Source organism: Scyliorhinus torazame, chromosome 17 (genome assembly GCF_047496885.1).
Source record: "Scyliorhinus torazame isolate Kashiwa2021f chromosome 17, sScyTor2.1, whole genome shotgun sequence".
NCBI classification, from domain to species: Eukaryota; Metazoa; Chordata; class Chondrichthyes; order Carcharhiniformes; family Scyliorhinidae; genus Scyliorhinus; species Scyliorhinus torazame.
The window spans coordinates 18,044,427-18,060,678 of NC_092723.1; the positions used below are offsets into that span (position 1 = coordinate 18,044,427).

At 48.7% G+C, this 16,252-nt stretch overlaps 1 protein-coding gene across 1 annotated transcript in view; it reads left to right on the top strand.

Annotated features, from left to right (window-relative positions):
* mfsd4aa (major facilitator superfamily domain containing 4Aa) overlaps nt 1-8,081 on the top strand; it is a 67,314-nt gene extending 59,233 nt beyond the window's left edge. The window contains exons 9-10 of the mRNA XM_072480139.1: nt 2,396-2,519; nt 3,589-8,081. Of these exons, the coding sequence (XP_072336240.1) occupies nt 2,396-2,519; nt 3,589-3,641 (177 nt within the window). The 3' untranslated portion in view covers nt 3,642-8,081. The remainder of the gene's footprint in view (nt 1-2,395; nt 2,520-3,588) is intronic.
* The last annotated feature ends 8,171 nt before the right edge of the window (nt 8,082-16,252 follow it).

The following is a 16,252-nucleotide window of genomic DNA, read 5'->3' on the forward strand; positions in this document are numbered from 1 at the left end:
GAAATACAACAGATCGATTTACAAAAGGCATTTAATAAGGTGCCATTTTGCAGGCTTATGACATCCAGTGCTGAAATCAGAGTAATTTTTAATGGGTGTATTTCCAAATAGGGAATGGGGCGGGATTTTCCGCTTGCCCACGCCGATTTTGTAATCGGCGATCGGGCGGAGAATTCCTTTTTACGACCGAATCGGGGGCGGCGCCTGTTTTCGGGAACCCGGCCTGCCGGCTACGGACTGTGTCCAGTCAGGGGCGGGAGCCGTGCCGCTGGCTGGTGGGTCTTTGGTTAAGGCTGGTGGGGGGTGGCCGTGGGTGGCGAGTAGGGGTCCGGGGGGGGGGGGGGGGCACTACCTGGCAGGTTGGGGCCGCGCAGACCGGCACCATGTTGTACGGTGCGACCGACCGCTGCCAGTCGTCGGCGTGCACATGCGCGGCCACGGACCCGCCAATTCTCTAGCCGTTTATCTCATGAAGGCCGTGCATTTTACGTGGCGCAGCTGCTAGACGCTCACCGGTCAGAGGGTCGGTGTTGGGGCTTCGCTGATTTTTTTCATCGTAGAACTAGACGCTACCTCCGGACATAGCCTCACTATCGGAGAATCCAGCCCATGGTGTTCCGAAGGATAGAGTTTCCAAACCATCCCCACATCATCATGGAGGAAACACAGGAGAAAATTCACAGGAGCATGAAAAAAGATCAGAGATGGGGGCGGGGGGGGCAATAAAAACTATTTAACCATCCATCAGTCAACAATTACCCCAATAGATAATCAAGAGTCCAGTTGGCAAAGCACCATATAGATAAACAGGTTGGACTATGAATAGCAGGAGTTTAGGGCCATGACAGCTGGATAAAACATGCTGAAACCTGCTGGAATATGTCCAACCAGAGTTGGCATCACTACCTAGGGATTGTTGTTGGGGGCCACAGCTCTTAATATTTCCACTGGCTACAAGGGATCCAATATCAGAATTTGCAGATGATACAAAAAGTGGGAGTGTGGTTAATGCTGAAGTCAACTATTTCAAGAAGGGTGAAGTACAGTCAGCAGATTGAGCAAACAGAAGGATACAATATAATATGTCAAGCTGAGAAATGGGAGCTGGTAAACCTCTGGGGGTCGAGCAGGGGGGAGGAAATAACCATGAAATATGACATTTAAGGCGGGTCAAGCAGAGATGGGGATTCAATTATCTTTAAAATGGGAGGGCCAGTTAATAAAACTGGAAAAAAACATAGAAGCCAAAGTGTTATTAATTGGGGCGTTGAGTTAGAATAGAAAGCGTAGGAAATGTTAAACCTACACTGATCATTGTTAAGGTAGTGGGTGCAGGATTCTCACTAGAACGGAGAAGGGAAGAGAGAGATTGGACAAAGGTGCTCAAAATGTTGAGGGGCTTTGATAAGTTCGGAAATACCTGTCACCATTCACTCCCCTGCCCTTTCCCCATTGGCACTTTTTAAAAAATATATTTTTTTCCAAAACTTATCCAATTTCCTTTTGAAAGTTACACCTTCACCAGCCTTCCAGGTCGTGCATTCCATCTTGTGTGTTTGAGTCTTAGGAGTAGGAATTGAATCTAAAACCTTCTGACTAAGAGGTCAGTGTGTTATAACTGAACTACGCTTATAGCGTTCCAAATCATCACCCGTCACGGTGTAGAAAAATAAATCTCCTCACCGCTCCCTTTAGTTCCTTTGCCAGTTATCTTAGATCCATCTCCTCGGGTTATTGACTCCGCTGCCAGTGGACACCCTATCAATCACAACCCCTTATCATTTTGAACACCTCTCTTGAGCCTCCCCTTAAACTTCCCTGAAGAGAACAGTTCCAGCTTCTCCCTGCATTATACTTTTAAGATAATCGCCAAAAGAAAAAGGGCGAGATTAGGAGAAATGCATTTTATGGCAAAGGTTATTAGAACATGAACAGGGCAACCACACTCAAGATTGGAAGCAGAACGCATGATGGCTTGAAAAGCAGGAATGGATAGCTATTTGAAGAAAAAACGTTTGAAAGGAGATGGAGAATAGAGTTGAGAGGTGGGGCTAGCTGGCCAGTTCTTTTAGACGGAGAAATGGTCGGAAAGGTCTCCTTTTGTGCTGTCAAGGTTCCACTGAGTAATTTTCAACTAGCCAACAGAGAGCGAGAGAGAACTGGTGCAGGGCATTCGATGACCTGTTTTACAAACCGCCATGAAGTCCTTCGGGTGACCAATCCACTATTGCCAGTTCACTACTGCGTCCCATTGGGGTGGAAAATGTCACTTCCCTGCCCGATTCGGAGCAGGGTCCAGGGGGCCAAGTGGCCTACCCCTGCTCCTGATTTGTATGATTCCGTTGACCATCATTCCTTTAACTTTTTGACTAATTCATCTCATGGCTACTTTCAGGTTATTCAATCTCCTGAAACCGATATCTTTCTGGTGTGTGGCCTAACGTTTGGCTGTCTTGCGCTTCTGTTCTACTTGGTTCTTCTACTGGTGCACAGATTACACAATCATCACAGAATGGCAGGTAAGCAATCATAACTGGGTCAGTAAGGGTAGAGTCCTCTGAGAAGGAGAAATTGGTCAGCCCTAAGGGGTTTATTGTACCGATATCAATCTAGCACTGGGACAGTCTGAACTCCCTGCAAATTTCTGGGGCCTTTTTCCAGGCACCCTTGATGCGATATAGGATAAAGGAGCAGAATTTTGGATGAACTCTAGTAACGGAAGTTGTCATCAGTCCTCCCAAAACAGCACCCTTACCATAAACCACTCCAACCCGCAGCCCTCAACCACCCACCCACCCCCAGAATGTTCCTGAGGTCCTCTGCAAGCAACGCAGTGGCAGAAAATTGATGAAAATCCTCTTGGGAAAAGGATGGTGGTGAGTTTTGAAAATTCAACTATCCTTCATGTGATGAAATGCTTCCTCGTGGAAATCTTACTGGGACTCATAGAATTTACAGTGCAGAAGGAGGCCATTCAGCCAATCGAGTCTGCACTGGCCCTTGGAAAGAGCACGCTACCAAAACCCATACCTCCACCCTATCCCCATAACCCCAACTATCCCACTAAGGGCATTTTAGCACAGCCAATCCACCTAACATGCACATCTACCCCCTAGGGGCTGGTTTAGCACAGGGCTAAATCGCTGGCTTTGAAAGCAGGCCAGCAGCGCGGTTCAGTTCCGGTACCAGCCTCCCCGAACAGGCGCCGGAATGTGGCGACTAGGGGCTTTTCACAGCAACTTCATTTGAAGCCTACTTGTGACAATAAGCGATTTTCAATTCATTTCATTTCATCTTTGGACTGTGGGAAGAAACCGGACCACCCGGAGGAAACCCACGCAGACACGGGGAGAACGTGCAGACACCGCACAGACAGTGGTCCAAGCCGGGAATCAAACCTGGGTCCCTGGAGCTGTGACGCAACTGTGCTAACCACTGTGCTACCGTGCTGCCCCCTGTGAGCAGGACTTTGAGCACTGTGCCTGTGCTTTACATTTTTACTCTGTTGGTGCCTATGCCTTGTTTTGTCATCGTCGACCGGGACAGATAGAGACACCACTGATCTTCCAATTGTCTCTGTTTTCTCAGACCCTTCAAAAACAGGCACGATAGAGGAGTCAAAGTTTTCGTACCAGAGCTGAGATTTAGCAAGCGACCAGCCACGATAATGAGCACTACTTCTGAATGGATCTAATGCAATATTGGAACAGACTGATTTTCTGTACTGGCTTTTACAATGGACATTACTGCGGAAAATCCACACGCAGCTGCCCTACCCTGTTGGAGAAGTGGCAAGGTCGCTTTTGTCTAAGATTCTGGTTAAACTGATGTGCCTGACTGATTTGTTTGGCTGCAATAATCTTCCTAAGAGAATGGACATTGAAGGTGTAATGTACCAGAGATCATCTTAATAATCGGCATCATGTGGAACCTGCTTCATGTTTTTTTTAAACACATTTGATTCTATCAGGTAAATGATTCTTTTTGCTTAACTCTTGTTTTTGTTTTTTTTTAAATTGCCAAATGTGAATAACGTGAGAATTTGGAACATTTTGTTCCAATTTCAGTTACGGTAAAAATGAAGCTCCCAAAAGGGGGATGCCAGTGTATAAACTCTTTTTTGCCTGAAATTCCTCTTTCTGCTACTTTACAGAAGATAGTTGAAAGTAAAAGAGTCCACAGACCTCTGTTAAAGCTTCACTTATATTATTGATCTTTTGGTGGAAGACACGAGCAAGACAGCAGTAATCTCTCTTTTCCTGAAAATCATGGGGGCAGGACTTGAGATGTTGTCTAAAATACCTTGGAGCTTCCGACCTAACAGTATTGTAGGAGCTCCTTCTGCCACACAGGCTGCAGTGCTCTTAAGATGAAGGCCCACCTCCAGTTCCTTCCGAAGAGCATCTCGGGATGTGCAATAAATGCCAGCCTCGGCAGCAGCACCCTGCGGATGAATTAACCCAGGCTATGGCTGCAGCTTCCCACTCCTGAAGAACATTAATAATCTGGTTGAGTTTTTACAGCAATTTTTGTGGCCTTTCCACTCCTGCCGATGTCAACCCAACCTTTACCAGGTTTACCTAGTTCAATTTCTTGGCATGGAAGAATTTAAACCAGCAACCTCTGGGCCATCACAGCACAGAGAGAGGGATTTCGGGCAAATCTATTAACTATTTGCGTGTAGGTTTTTTTTTTCATTCTCGCACTGGGGAATGAAGGGGGGGGGGTGGGAAGAGTCTTGTACTTGTACACATAAGGAAGTGCCGTCACTGCTGTTTTGTGGGGAATGCAGCAACTATTTGACGTACAACATGAAATGACTTTATTAATTTATTTTTACTGGGATTGGTTGAGGGAGGAATATTAGCAAAGGTAGTGAGAGAACATGCAAAATAGGAGGAGAAGCCATTTATCCGTTTGAGCTTGCTTCATCATTCAGTAAGACCATGGCTTATTTTCCCCCTTTTTTAAGGGGCAACGAAAGAACTTTGGTAAGGGTCCCCCAGCCCCTTAACAGGGGAGCTCATATTCTGCAAGCTCCACGGAATAGTGGATTGTCCATATCCATTCAGAGCCAAGAGGGTTATAACACTTCCTCAACTTCATTTCTTGCCCTATTCCCCTGATCTACTCAGTATCCAAAAATCTATTGTGCTCACACTTGGATATTCTTAGTGACTGAGCATCTGACACAGAGACTTTCACGATTCACAGTTCTTTGAGTGTAGAGATTTCGCCTCATCTCAGTCCCACATGACCCACCTCTTATTCTGAGAACTCTTTTCCTCTTCAACAAACGGTGCCAAAGAATCCTTTATTCCTGCCCACTTCCCGAAGAAAGGTACCTCTGGCATGTTGGCAACGTCCCTGTACTGTATTGGAGTGGCCGTCCAGGTGAGGTGCTCAAAGTCCTGCCTTGAGCTTGAAAGAGAAGGGAGGGTGTTAAACATTAAGCCCTGACAGCCGACCCGTCATCACCTAGTGGGCTAAGAATGGAGGGTCCGATGACATTCAGGGCAGAGACTCTGGAGAATCCTGGGCCATGTGGGAGCGGGTGGGAGGTGGAGGATGGCTTGCATCGCATCTCTTCCCCCCCCCCTCCCCTCCTCCACCCCCAGAAAGGAAATCGCTCTGTGAAAAGTGCCGATGCCTGGGCTAAATTGGCTAATAGTGGGACTTCTGCCTCCCACTGGGGAGGAATTACCACCCTCTGGAACCGCTGGCCAATCAGATTGGTGGGCAGCTCCAGCAACCCCAGCAGTCCCAAGAGCTCAGTAGCAGGAGCTGTTGAGACTGCGCCCGGTCTCCAGAAGGCCCAATGAGACCAAGCGTGAGGCAAGTTGGAAATATTGTGTAGGGAGAGTTTGGCCAGCTTCCGGGGGGGGAGGGGGGGAGGGGGGGGGGGGGAGGAGGGTGGTGGTGGCAGGGGGTGACTGGAGGGAGTTCATTTTGATGAGCAAGCAGGTAGGTAGGAAAAGGGGGCACTATTTTAGGGGGACTGCCACCTATGCACAAAAGGCAACCCCCGCCCCCCCCCCCCCCGAAGACAATACCCTGTACTTTTCTCTCTTTTCATAGATTATCATAGAATTTACAGTGCAGAAGGAGGCCATTCGGCCCATCGAGTCAGCAAAACAAAAACAACAAAAAAAATTGCTTATTGTCACAAGTAGGCTTCAATGAAGTTACTGTGAAATGCCCCTAGTCGCCACATTCCGGCGCCTGTTCGGGAAGGCTGGTACGGGAATTGAACCATGTTGCTGGCATGCCTTGGTCGTCTTTAAAAGCCAGCGATTTAGCCCAGTGTGCTAAACCAGCCCCACGGCTGCACTGACTCTTAGAAAGAGCACCCTACCCAAGGTCAACACTTCCACCCTATCCCCATAACTCAGTAACCCCACCAACACTAAAGGCAATTTTGGACACTAAGGGCAATTTTTCAGGGCCAATCCACCAACCTACACATCTTTGGACTGTGGGAGGAAACCGGAGCACCCGGAGGAAAGTCACGCACACACGTGGAGGATGTGCAGACTCCGCACAGACAGTGACCCAAGCCGGAATCGAACCTGGGACCCTGGAGCTGTGAAGCAATTGTGCTATCCTCAATGCTACCATGCTGCCCACTAAAGTTTATAAAGCTTCTCTCTGAAGGTTGAGAGTTTTTTTGGTATCCTCTTTCTCGGAGAGTGGTGGAGACAGGGTCACTGAATATTTTTAAGGCAGAGGCAGATAGATTTGTGACTGACAAGGGGGTCATGGGTTATCGGGGCCAAGTGGAATGTGGAGTTGAGGGCACAATCGGATCAGCTGTGAGGTTGTTGAATGGGGTAAATGAAATGAAAATTGCTTATTGTCACAAGTAGGCTTTAAATGAAGTTACTGTGAAAAGTCCCTAGTCGCCACATTCCGGCACCTGTTCGGGGAGGCTGTTACGGGAATTGAACCATGCTGCTAGCCTGCCTTGGTCTGCTTTCAAAGCCAGTGATTTAGCCCTGTGCTAAACAGCCCCTAATGACCCCTGATTCACAGATTTGCATGTTTAAGAGATGCACAATGACGCTCATTTAGAGAGTTGTCAAGGGATATTGTTAGTTGATCAATGTAGCAATGTCTATTTGTGTCCTAACTCCAGTTGACAGTTCTAGCTCAGTGGATAGCACTCCTGTTTCTGAGCCAGAGATTTGTGGGCTTTGGTCCCATCCCAGGGTACAAATTCAGGGCTGACACTCCAATGCAATACCGAGGGGGTGCTGCACTGTCTGAAGTGCTGCCTTTCAGAAGAGATATCAAGATGAGACTCGGCCCATTTTGTGCCAAGGCACTGTTTCGAAGAAGAGCGGGGGAGGGAAGGTTTCCTGGGCCAACGTTTATCCCGAAATTCCACATTTCCCAATAAACCCCAGATTAGCTGGTCATGATCACATTGCTTGTGAGATCTTGCAGCATGTGGATTGGCTGCCTCATTACAATAGTGACTACACTTTAAAAGCACTTAATTGGCTGTGAAGCACTTTGGGATGTCTTGATCTGAAAGGCACGACATAAATGAAAATCTTTCTTCCTAATGACTGGGTTCCACAATTAATTTATTAGCCACCAATCTGCCTCATTCGGCACAATAAGCTAACTGGAAGAGTCGCAGCCTGGTTAGAATGATTTACTGATGCAGATGGGCTGTCACGGAGTAACCTATACTCTCTCTGATAGTTGCTTGAGGAAACGCTCCTACATGATTCATTGGCAGTCACCTCATTATACATCCAGTAATGTGCGATTACCACCAGAGAAAATATACCTTCCAGGATACTCGGATAATGTAACCTTTTTTTTTATTCTTTAACCTGTGCAGTGTTGCAAAAAGTTGTGATTTGACTTTATTTTGCCTTGTAGACTGAAGAGGAGATGCTTTATGTGTTTTTGTTATTTAAAAATGTCCTTTTATGAGAATTTGATTGAATGTATTTCGAAGGTCGGACTTTAATTAGCTGATTAATCAGTGCACCTGGACTCAGACTGTGTCTGTGTTCTGACAACTAAAGAAATGTTAGATAATATATTAAAGATACAGTGAAATTCCATTCAGTTTTATCTCTTTTGTATAAATTTATATCTTCAACTTTTAAAAAATAAATTTAGAGTACCCAATTCATTTTTTCCAATTAAGGGGCAATTTTAGTGCGTTCAATCGACCTACCTTGCATATCTTTGGGTTGTGGGGGCGAAACCAATACAAACACGGGGAGAATGTGCAAACTCCACAGGGACAGTGACCCAGAGCCGGGATCGAACCTGGGACCTTGGCGCCGTGAGACTGCAGTGCTACCACTGCGCCACCATGCTGCCCTTATAGCTTCAACTTTTAATCACAAGATCAGTTTAGATGATGAACACATTTTGGACTATTACATCTCATTCCTTCATGATGTCAACTCTCCAATCCAAAACCTTGCATCCCAAACCTTCCAAGACAACTTTTCCAACACTCCGGTGCCTGTTCGGGTACACAGAGGGAGAATTCAGAATGTCCAAATTACCTAACAGCATGTTTTTTTAGACTTGTGGGAGGAAACCGGAGCACCCGGAGGAAACCCACGCAGACACGGGGAGAGCATGCAGACTTCACACAGACAGTGACCCAAGCCAGGAATCAAACCTGGGACCCTGGCGCTGTGAAGCAACAGTGCTAGCCACTGTGCTACCGTGCCACCCAAGTTTCAAAAAAAGTCTGGTTGTGGGCTCGATAGACCATGGGACTGGCTTGGGGGCCAGCGCGCTGGAGAGTGTGAACCTCGGGCAGTAGGGAGTTGCACGGGGCCCTGAGAGCAAGACATCGGCAGTGTGGACCCTGGAGGCTATGTATTAGAACCTGTTAAATTGTGTTCTGTACCTGTTACTTAACTGCCTTTGCCTTTCAGCTTTACCTTTAACTTCTGGAAGCCGCCAGTGTAATTCGAGCCACCACACTGGTTTACTCTCAAACTATTTCCCAAGAGGAGGACTGGGGTCATTAGCTTGGGAACAGCATTAGGGCAGCACGGTAGCACAGTTGCTTCACAGCTCCAGGGTCACAGGTTTGATTCCCGGCTTGGGTCACTGTCTGTGTGGTGTCTGCACCTTCCCCGTGACTCCGTGGGTTTCCTCCGGGTGCTCCGGTTTCCTCCCACAGTCCAAAGATGTGCAGGCTAGTTGGATTGGCCATGATAAATTGCCCTTAGTGTCCAAAAAAGGTTAGCTGCGGTTACTGTGTTATGGGGATACGGTGGAGGTGTGGGCTTAAGTAGGGTGCTCTTTCCAAGAGCCGATGCAGACTCAATGGGCTGAATGGCCTCCTTCTGTACTGTAAATTCTATGATATCTATGAAATCCTTCCATTCCAAACCACCAATTCCATCCCCCTTCATCACAGCATTCCATTCGAACCATCCCTTTCCTATCCTTCCATACCAAGTTCTCATTATACTGTCCATTTGTATTTTCCTGATCACCCTGATCAGTCTCTGTGTATTGGAACGCTTCCTGATGCATTTCCTGAAGTTGGCCACTACAATCCTGAACCTGCGGCCATTGTTCTGGAATGAAGTGAAAGTTGTGTCCTGGGCTTACATTGGCAATTCCATTAAGGAGCTCATACATCCTCTGGGATGTCTTCAAATAAGGGATAACCATATACTGGGCACGATTCTCCCGAAAGGCACCAAAGTCCCATAGCGAGCACGTTTAGCCGCGTGTTTCCCAGAGCTCGCAGTGCCAAGAAACACATGACTATTCAACACGACCCGTGTTGTATAAGGGGCCTGAACGGGTAACGCACGGCCAAGGCCGCACATAGCCCGTTTGGTACACTGGGGACAGCCACTCACCGGAACTCCCCATTGTAGCAAGAGACCATTTTTAAATGGCGTCCCAATCGCTGAGGCCATCGAAGCGATTCCTGTCCTCCCCCCAGCCTGAACACACTATGGGAGGGTTTGTGGCCCACCCATACCCCCAACATACACCCAGGGCACCCCCAGCCCAGTCACACATGCAGAAAAAAGCCAGCAGTGCTGGGCTGGCACCACCAGGGTGCCCAGATGGCACAAGTAGTGCTAGAGCACCAGCCTGCCCAAAGGACATTTAGCTAAGGGCCTCCGATCCCCTAGGAGTTCCCCACAAGTGCCACTCCATCTGGTCCCCATTTGTGGGTACCTGAGGCTTTGGGATTCAACCCCTTTGCCTTAGAGACCTCGGACCAGTGCTGAACAGCACTCGCTCAAGGTCTCTGAGGCAAAGGGGTTGAATCCCAAAGCCTCAGGTACCTCAGGAATCTGCACATTAGAGTGAGGCTAGCTGTCTCGCTCTAATATGTAGATTTGTCAAAAAAGTGATCTCACCCACAATGCACGAGATTTACATCGCAATGTCTCGCCAGATCGCATTGGATCTCATGAGGCGTTGCTAGTCAGGTAGATCCCGGGAGCTGGGTCTCCCAGCTTTTATCGGGCATGCTGCGCCGCGACCAGCTGCTTTTCCGGCAGAACCTTCATATGTGTGTGTGTGTTCATGTCTATACAATTAGTGATTCCATTTCCAGTGGTTAATATGTGGACGCAAGGCTTATAAAGTCTCTGGAAAAATTCCTGTCTCCCAGAGTTACTTCATCGTTCCATAGCCATGTCGGCAGCTGGGACGTCAGCAGGTTAATTGGATACACAGCAGCACACATAGGCCAGAATTCTCCGGCCGTTGGGATTCCCGTTTCCTGCTGGCATCGCACCCCTGCCCACAAGATTCCCGGCGATGTGGAAACCCCATTAACAAGAGTGTGGAGAGTCCCGCCATCAGCGAATGCCGCCAGCGAATGAACGGGGCCGGGGAAGCAAAGAATTCCGTCCATAGTTCAGGATCTGCTTGTACGGTTTGGTGCAGCGGAATTTCCTCCTTCCAGAATATCTAGTCGGCAACCTCACATTTCCCATTCTTACTCTCAGGTGAAGCTCCAGTTAAAGCCAAACTTTGGGATCCACCACTAGGCTGAGGGTTTTCATCATAGAATTTACAGTGCCGAAGGAGGCCATTCGGCCCATCGAGCCTGCACCGGCTCTTGGAAAGCGCACCCTACCCAAGGTCCACACCAACCCCATAATCCAGTAACCCCACCCAACATTAAGGGCAATTTTGGAAACTTAAGGGCAATTCAGCATGGCCAATCCACCTAACCTGCACATCTTTGAACTGTGGGAGGAAACCTCTGAGTATTGGGAAGTCTGGAGGCTTCAGTCCCAGCTCCAAACTCTTGTTATCATAGACATCATAGAATTTACAGTGCAGAAGGAGGCCATTTGGCCCATCGAGTCTGCACCAGCTATTGGAAAGAGTACCCTACTTAAGCCCACACCTCCACCCTGTCCCCATAACACAGTAACCCCAGCTAACCTTTTTTGGACACTAAGGGCAATTTATCATGGCCAATCCAACTAGCCTGCACATCTTTGAACGGTGGGAGGAAACCGGAGCACCCGGAGGAAACCCACGCACACACGGGGAGGATGTGCAGACTCTGCACAGACAGTGACCCAAGCCTGAATCGAACCTGGGACCCTGGAGCTGTGAAGCAATTGTGCTATCCACAATGCTACCGTGCTGCCCCCTTTGCACCTTCCCACCCTATCCACGCTCCTTACCCTTCTCAACCTGTCTGCAGCTTTCGTACAGTTGATCACAACATCCTCCTCCTACACCTCTCCATCATGGAACTGCACTTGGCTGGTTCCATGCTTAGGTATCTCATCCTAGCCCGCCTCCTTTTCCTGCTCCTGTACCGTTATCTCGAGTGTCCCCCAAGGATCAAATCCTTGGCTCCCGCCTAGTTCTATCTACATGCTGCCCCCTAGCAACACCATCCAGAAGCACAGAGTTACTTTCCATTTGTACATCCTACCTCATTACCACCTCTCTCACCTCCTGGACTGTTGCTAAAAGATCAGATAGCTCCTCTGACATCGGGCACTGGGTGGGAAGAAATCTCTTACAATTGAATATTGGGAAGTCTGGAGGCTTCAGTCCCAGCTCCAAACTCTTGTTATCATAGATATCATAGAATTTACAGTGCAGAAGGAGGCCATTCGGCCCATCGAGTCTGCATCGGCTCTTGGAAAGAGCACCCTACTTAAGCCCACACCTCCACCCTGTCCCCATAACACAGTAACCCCAGCTAACCTTTTTGGACACTAAGGGCAATTTATCATGGCCAATCCAACTAGCCTGCACATCTTTGGGCTGTGGGAGGAAACCGGAGCAGCCGGAGGAAACCCACGGAGACACGGGGAGAAGGTGCAGACTCCACACAGACAGTGACCCAAGCCGGGAATCGAACCTGGGACGCTGGAGCTGTGAAGCAACTGTGCTACCGTGCTGCCCTAATGCTGTTCCCAAGCTAATGACCCCATTCCTCCTCTTGGGAAATAGTTTGAGAGTAAACCAGTGTGGTGGCTCGAGTTACACTGGCGGCTTCCAGAAGTTAAAGGTAAAGCTGAAAGGCAAAGGCAGTTAAGTAACAGATACGAACACAATTTAACAGGTTCTAATACATAGCCTCCAGGGTCCACACTGCCGATGTCTTGCTCTCAGGGCCCCGTGCAACTCCCTACTGCCCGAGGTTCACACTCTCCAGCGCGCTGGCCCCCAAGCCAGTCCCATGGTCTATCGAGCCCACTACCAGACTTTTTTTGAAACTTGGGTGGCACGGTAGCACAGTGGTTAGCACTGTTGCTTCACAGCGCCAGGGTCCCAGGTTTGATTCCCGGCTTGGGTCACTGTCTGTGCGGAGTCTGCACGCTCTCCCCGTGTCTGCTTGGGTTCCCTCCGGGTGTTCCGGTTTCCTCCCACAAGTCCCGAAAGACATGCTGTTAGGTAATTTGGACATTCTGAATTCTCCCTCTGTGTACCCGAACAGGCGCCGGAGTGTGGCGACTAGGGGCTTTTCACGGTAACTTAATTGCAGCGCTAATGTAAGCCAACTTGTGACAATAAATATTATTATTATTTGGCCTGAGATGAGTTTTCAACCTCACATCCACACCCTCTGTGCCATTGCTCTATCCTGCCCCCCCCCAGCTCATCTGCTGTTGATATTCTCATTCATGTCTGTGTCAGCTCTGGCCCTGTTTATTTCAATGCACTATTGGCTGATCGCCCATATTCTATCCTCCGTGAACTCAAGGTCATTCAGAACTTTGCCTGACTTGCGCAAAGTTCCATTCATCTATCGCACCTGTGCTTAATTCCCAATTAAAATTCTCGGGCGAGATTCTCCGACCTCCCGCCGGGTCGGAGAATCGGCGGGGACTGGCGTGAATCCTGCCCCCGCCGGTTGCCGAATTCTCCGGCACCGGAGATTCGTCGAGGGCGGGAATTGCACCGCGCCGGTTGGCGGGCTCCCCCCCCTGCGATTCTCCGGCCCAGATGGGCCGAAGTCCCGCTACTAGGATGCCTGTCCTGCCGCCCCGGGGGGTGCCCCCATGGTGGCCTGGCCCGCGATCGGGGCCCACCGATCCCTGGGCGGGCCTGTGCCGTGGGGGCACTCTTTTCCCTCCACCTTCGCTACGGTCTCCACCATGGCGGAGGCGGAAGAGACTCCCTCCACAGTGCATGTGCAGGGATGCCGTGAGCGGCCGCTAACGCTCCCGCGCATGCGCCACCCAGAGATGTCATTTCCAAAGGCTGTTTCCGCCAGCTGGCGGGGCGGAAATCAGTCCGGCGCGGGCCTAACCCCTCAAGGTTGGGGCTCGGCCCCCAAAGATGCGGAGGATTCTGCACCTTTGGGGCGGCGCGATGCCCTACTGATTTGCGCCGTTTTTGGCGCCGGTCGGCGGACATCGCACCGATACTGGAGAATTTCGCCCCTGATTCTTGTTTTCAAACCAATCTATGTCCTCGCTCCTCCCTATCTTTGCGGCCATCCAAAATTCTTGGGCGGGATTCTCCGTCCCGCCAGCCGGCCATTGGGGCTTCCCATTGTGGGCAACCTCACTCCGTCGGGAAATCCCCGGGCATGGGTGCGCTGCCGGCGCAACGGAGAATCCCGCCAGCGGAGTATCCAATCCCTCATGTCTATGTCTTAACTTGCAACAAGTCCCTTTCACCCAGTACCCCGCGTGCTCACTGGCCTGAACTGGCTCCCAGTCAAGCAACGTATTGATTTTAAAATTCTCATCCTTGTTGTCAAATTCCCCCAAGGCCTCACCCCTGCCCATCTCTGTAATCTCCTCCCTTCCAATACCCCTTGGAGATATCTGCGCTCATCCAATTCTGGCTTTTGGTGCATCGTGAATTTAATCGCTCCATCATTGTTGGCTACAATTCAAGTTACCTGGCCCCTACTTTCTGGAATTCCCTCTCCCTAAACATCTCTGCCTCCCTAAAATAAATGCAGATGCTGGAAACCTGAAATAAAAACAGGAAGTGTTGGAAAAACTCAGTGAGTCTGGCGGTATCTGCGGAGGTAGGTCCCGCTGGCGGATTGCTTTCATCGCCGAAAAACATGGGGCGTGCTGGTGGGGAAACCCCACCCTAATGTTTTTATCTTTAAGGTAACCTACCTCTTTGACCAAGCTTTTGGCCGTTTGCTCCAAAATCGCCTTGTGTGGCTCAATGTTTAATTTTGCTGCATAACCCTCCTGTGAAGAACCTAAGGACGTTTTATTACATTAAACACGCTGCATAAATTGAAGTTGTCGTCACTATTGTTGCCGGCAATTATGTTGTCATTTAGTTCGCATGTGAGCATTCCGTTCCTCGGTCCCTCTTGTGTATGTGCAGTGTTTTGCAGTTGCACACTGAGTGTAGGCTTTTGAAAATACATCTGTATTATATTTGCATACTCGAATCAACATACTGTGATCACCCAGTTTAGTTTGGTCAGTAATGAGGCAAAGTAATCCCTTACTGCAGTTCCCACACTCTTTCCCAGTTATACCAGCCTCTGCGGTCAGTTGGGAGACATGTCTGACATTGGGGCTGAGGTTACTTGCTACCATTCCCCTGCACAATTAAAACACTGCGCTAACGATGAATTGCCCGCACTGTGGCTGGTGGTGGATAATCTTTCTGCCCAGCTCCCTGAGAGGCTGCAGCTATTACAAACAGTTAACCTTCCTAAGGTGGCACCAGATGGCCCCACAAGGCCCTATATTTGAGGGGGGAAAAAATACTTAAGAGGTCAGAAAAGGACACACTTGTGTTTTAGATTAGTGGGTAGGACAGTGCAATGTTTATGTTGGCGGACCTGTCAGTCCTGCAGAACTAGATTAATTATTCCAGAGGATGCCGGTTCAAATCCCATTACAGCAGATTGATCTCAGTTTTTAAAACAAAAAATATTTTATCAGTAAAAAATAAAGTGACCTTGAAGAAGCCATAGCAGGGTGTCCTCACGGGGTATGTGGAGTAGTGTCCATGTGTGTGTGTGTGTGTGTGGTGGGGGGGGGGGGGGGGGGGGCAGCGTGACATTGCCCATGGGTGGGGGGGGGGGGCGACCCACAAGCTCACTTGCATATTTAATTGGAGGAACTTTCTACTCATCCAGTGTTTTCCGGCCATTGGGATTTTCTTTTCCTGCCGGCAGCGCGTCCCCACCCGTGGGTTTCCCAGCGGCGTGGAGTGGCCTCAATGGGAATCCCCATTGACAAGCGGTGGGAAGATAGAATCCCACCGCCAGCGAATGGCACGCTGCCGAGAAACATGCACCTGGGGGACCGGAGAATCCAGCCCCAGATCCCTATAGAAATAAAAACATTGAGCCTTCAGTTTACATATATATATATATATATACTTTAATTCAAATATTCGACAAAAATAGCCACTTTCTTTGATTGTCTACACATTTTGCCAAACCAAATAGTATCAGTTTCCCTTAAGGCTGGGCTCAAATTCTTTTCAGAAAATATATATATTTTATATATATATATTTATTTAATTGAAATTTTATAATTTCTACAAATCCAACATATTCACCATAAAGAATTGATATCATCATTTCATGATTTTCAAAAGTGAGAACAAGAAGGGGAGAATAATCAATTCACGTAAATAGAACAAGAATTACAGTCAGTTTCGAGACAGGAACTACCACCTAATGCAGCTGGATGAGGAAGCTTGTTGTTGAGCAGTCCGGCCTCCTGAGTGGACATGTTCACACTACTTAATTTGACCACAATCATACCTCGTGTGAAAAATATTATTGGGTCAAAACCCATTTCATGTGTCACGG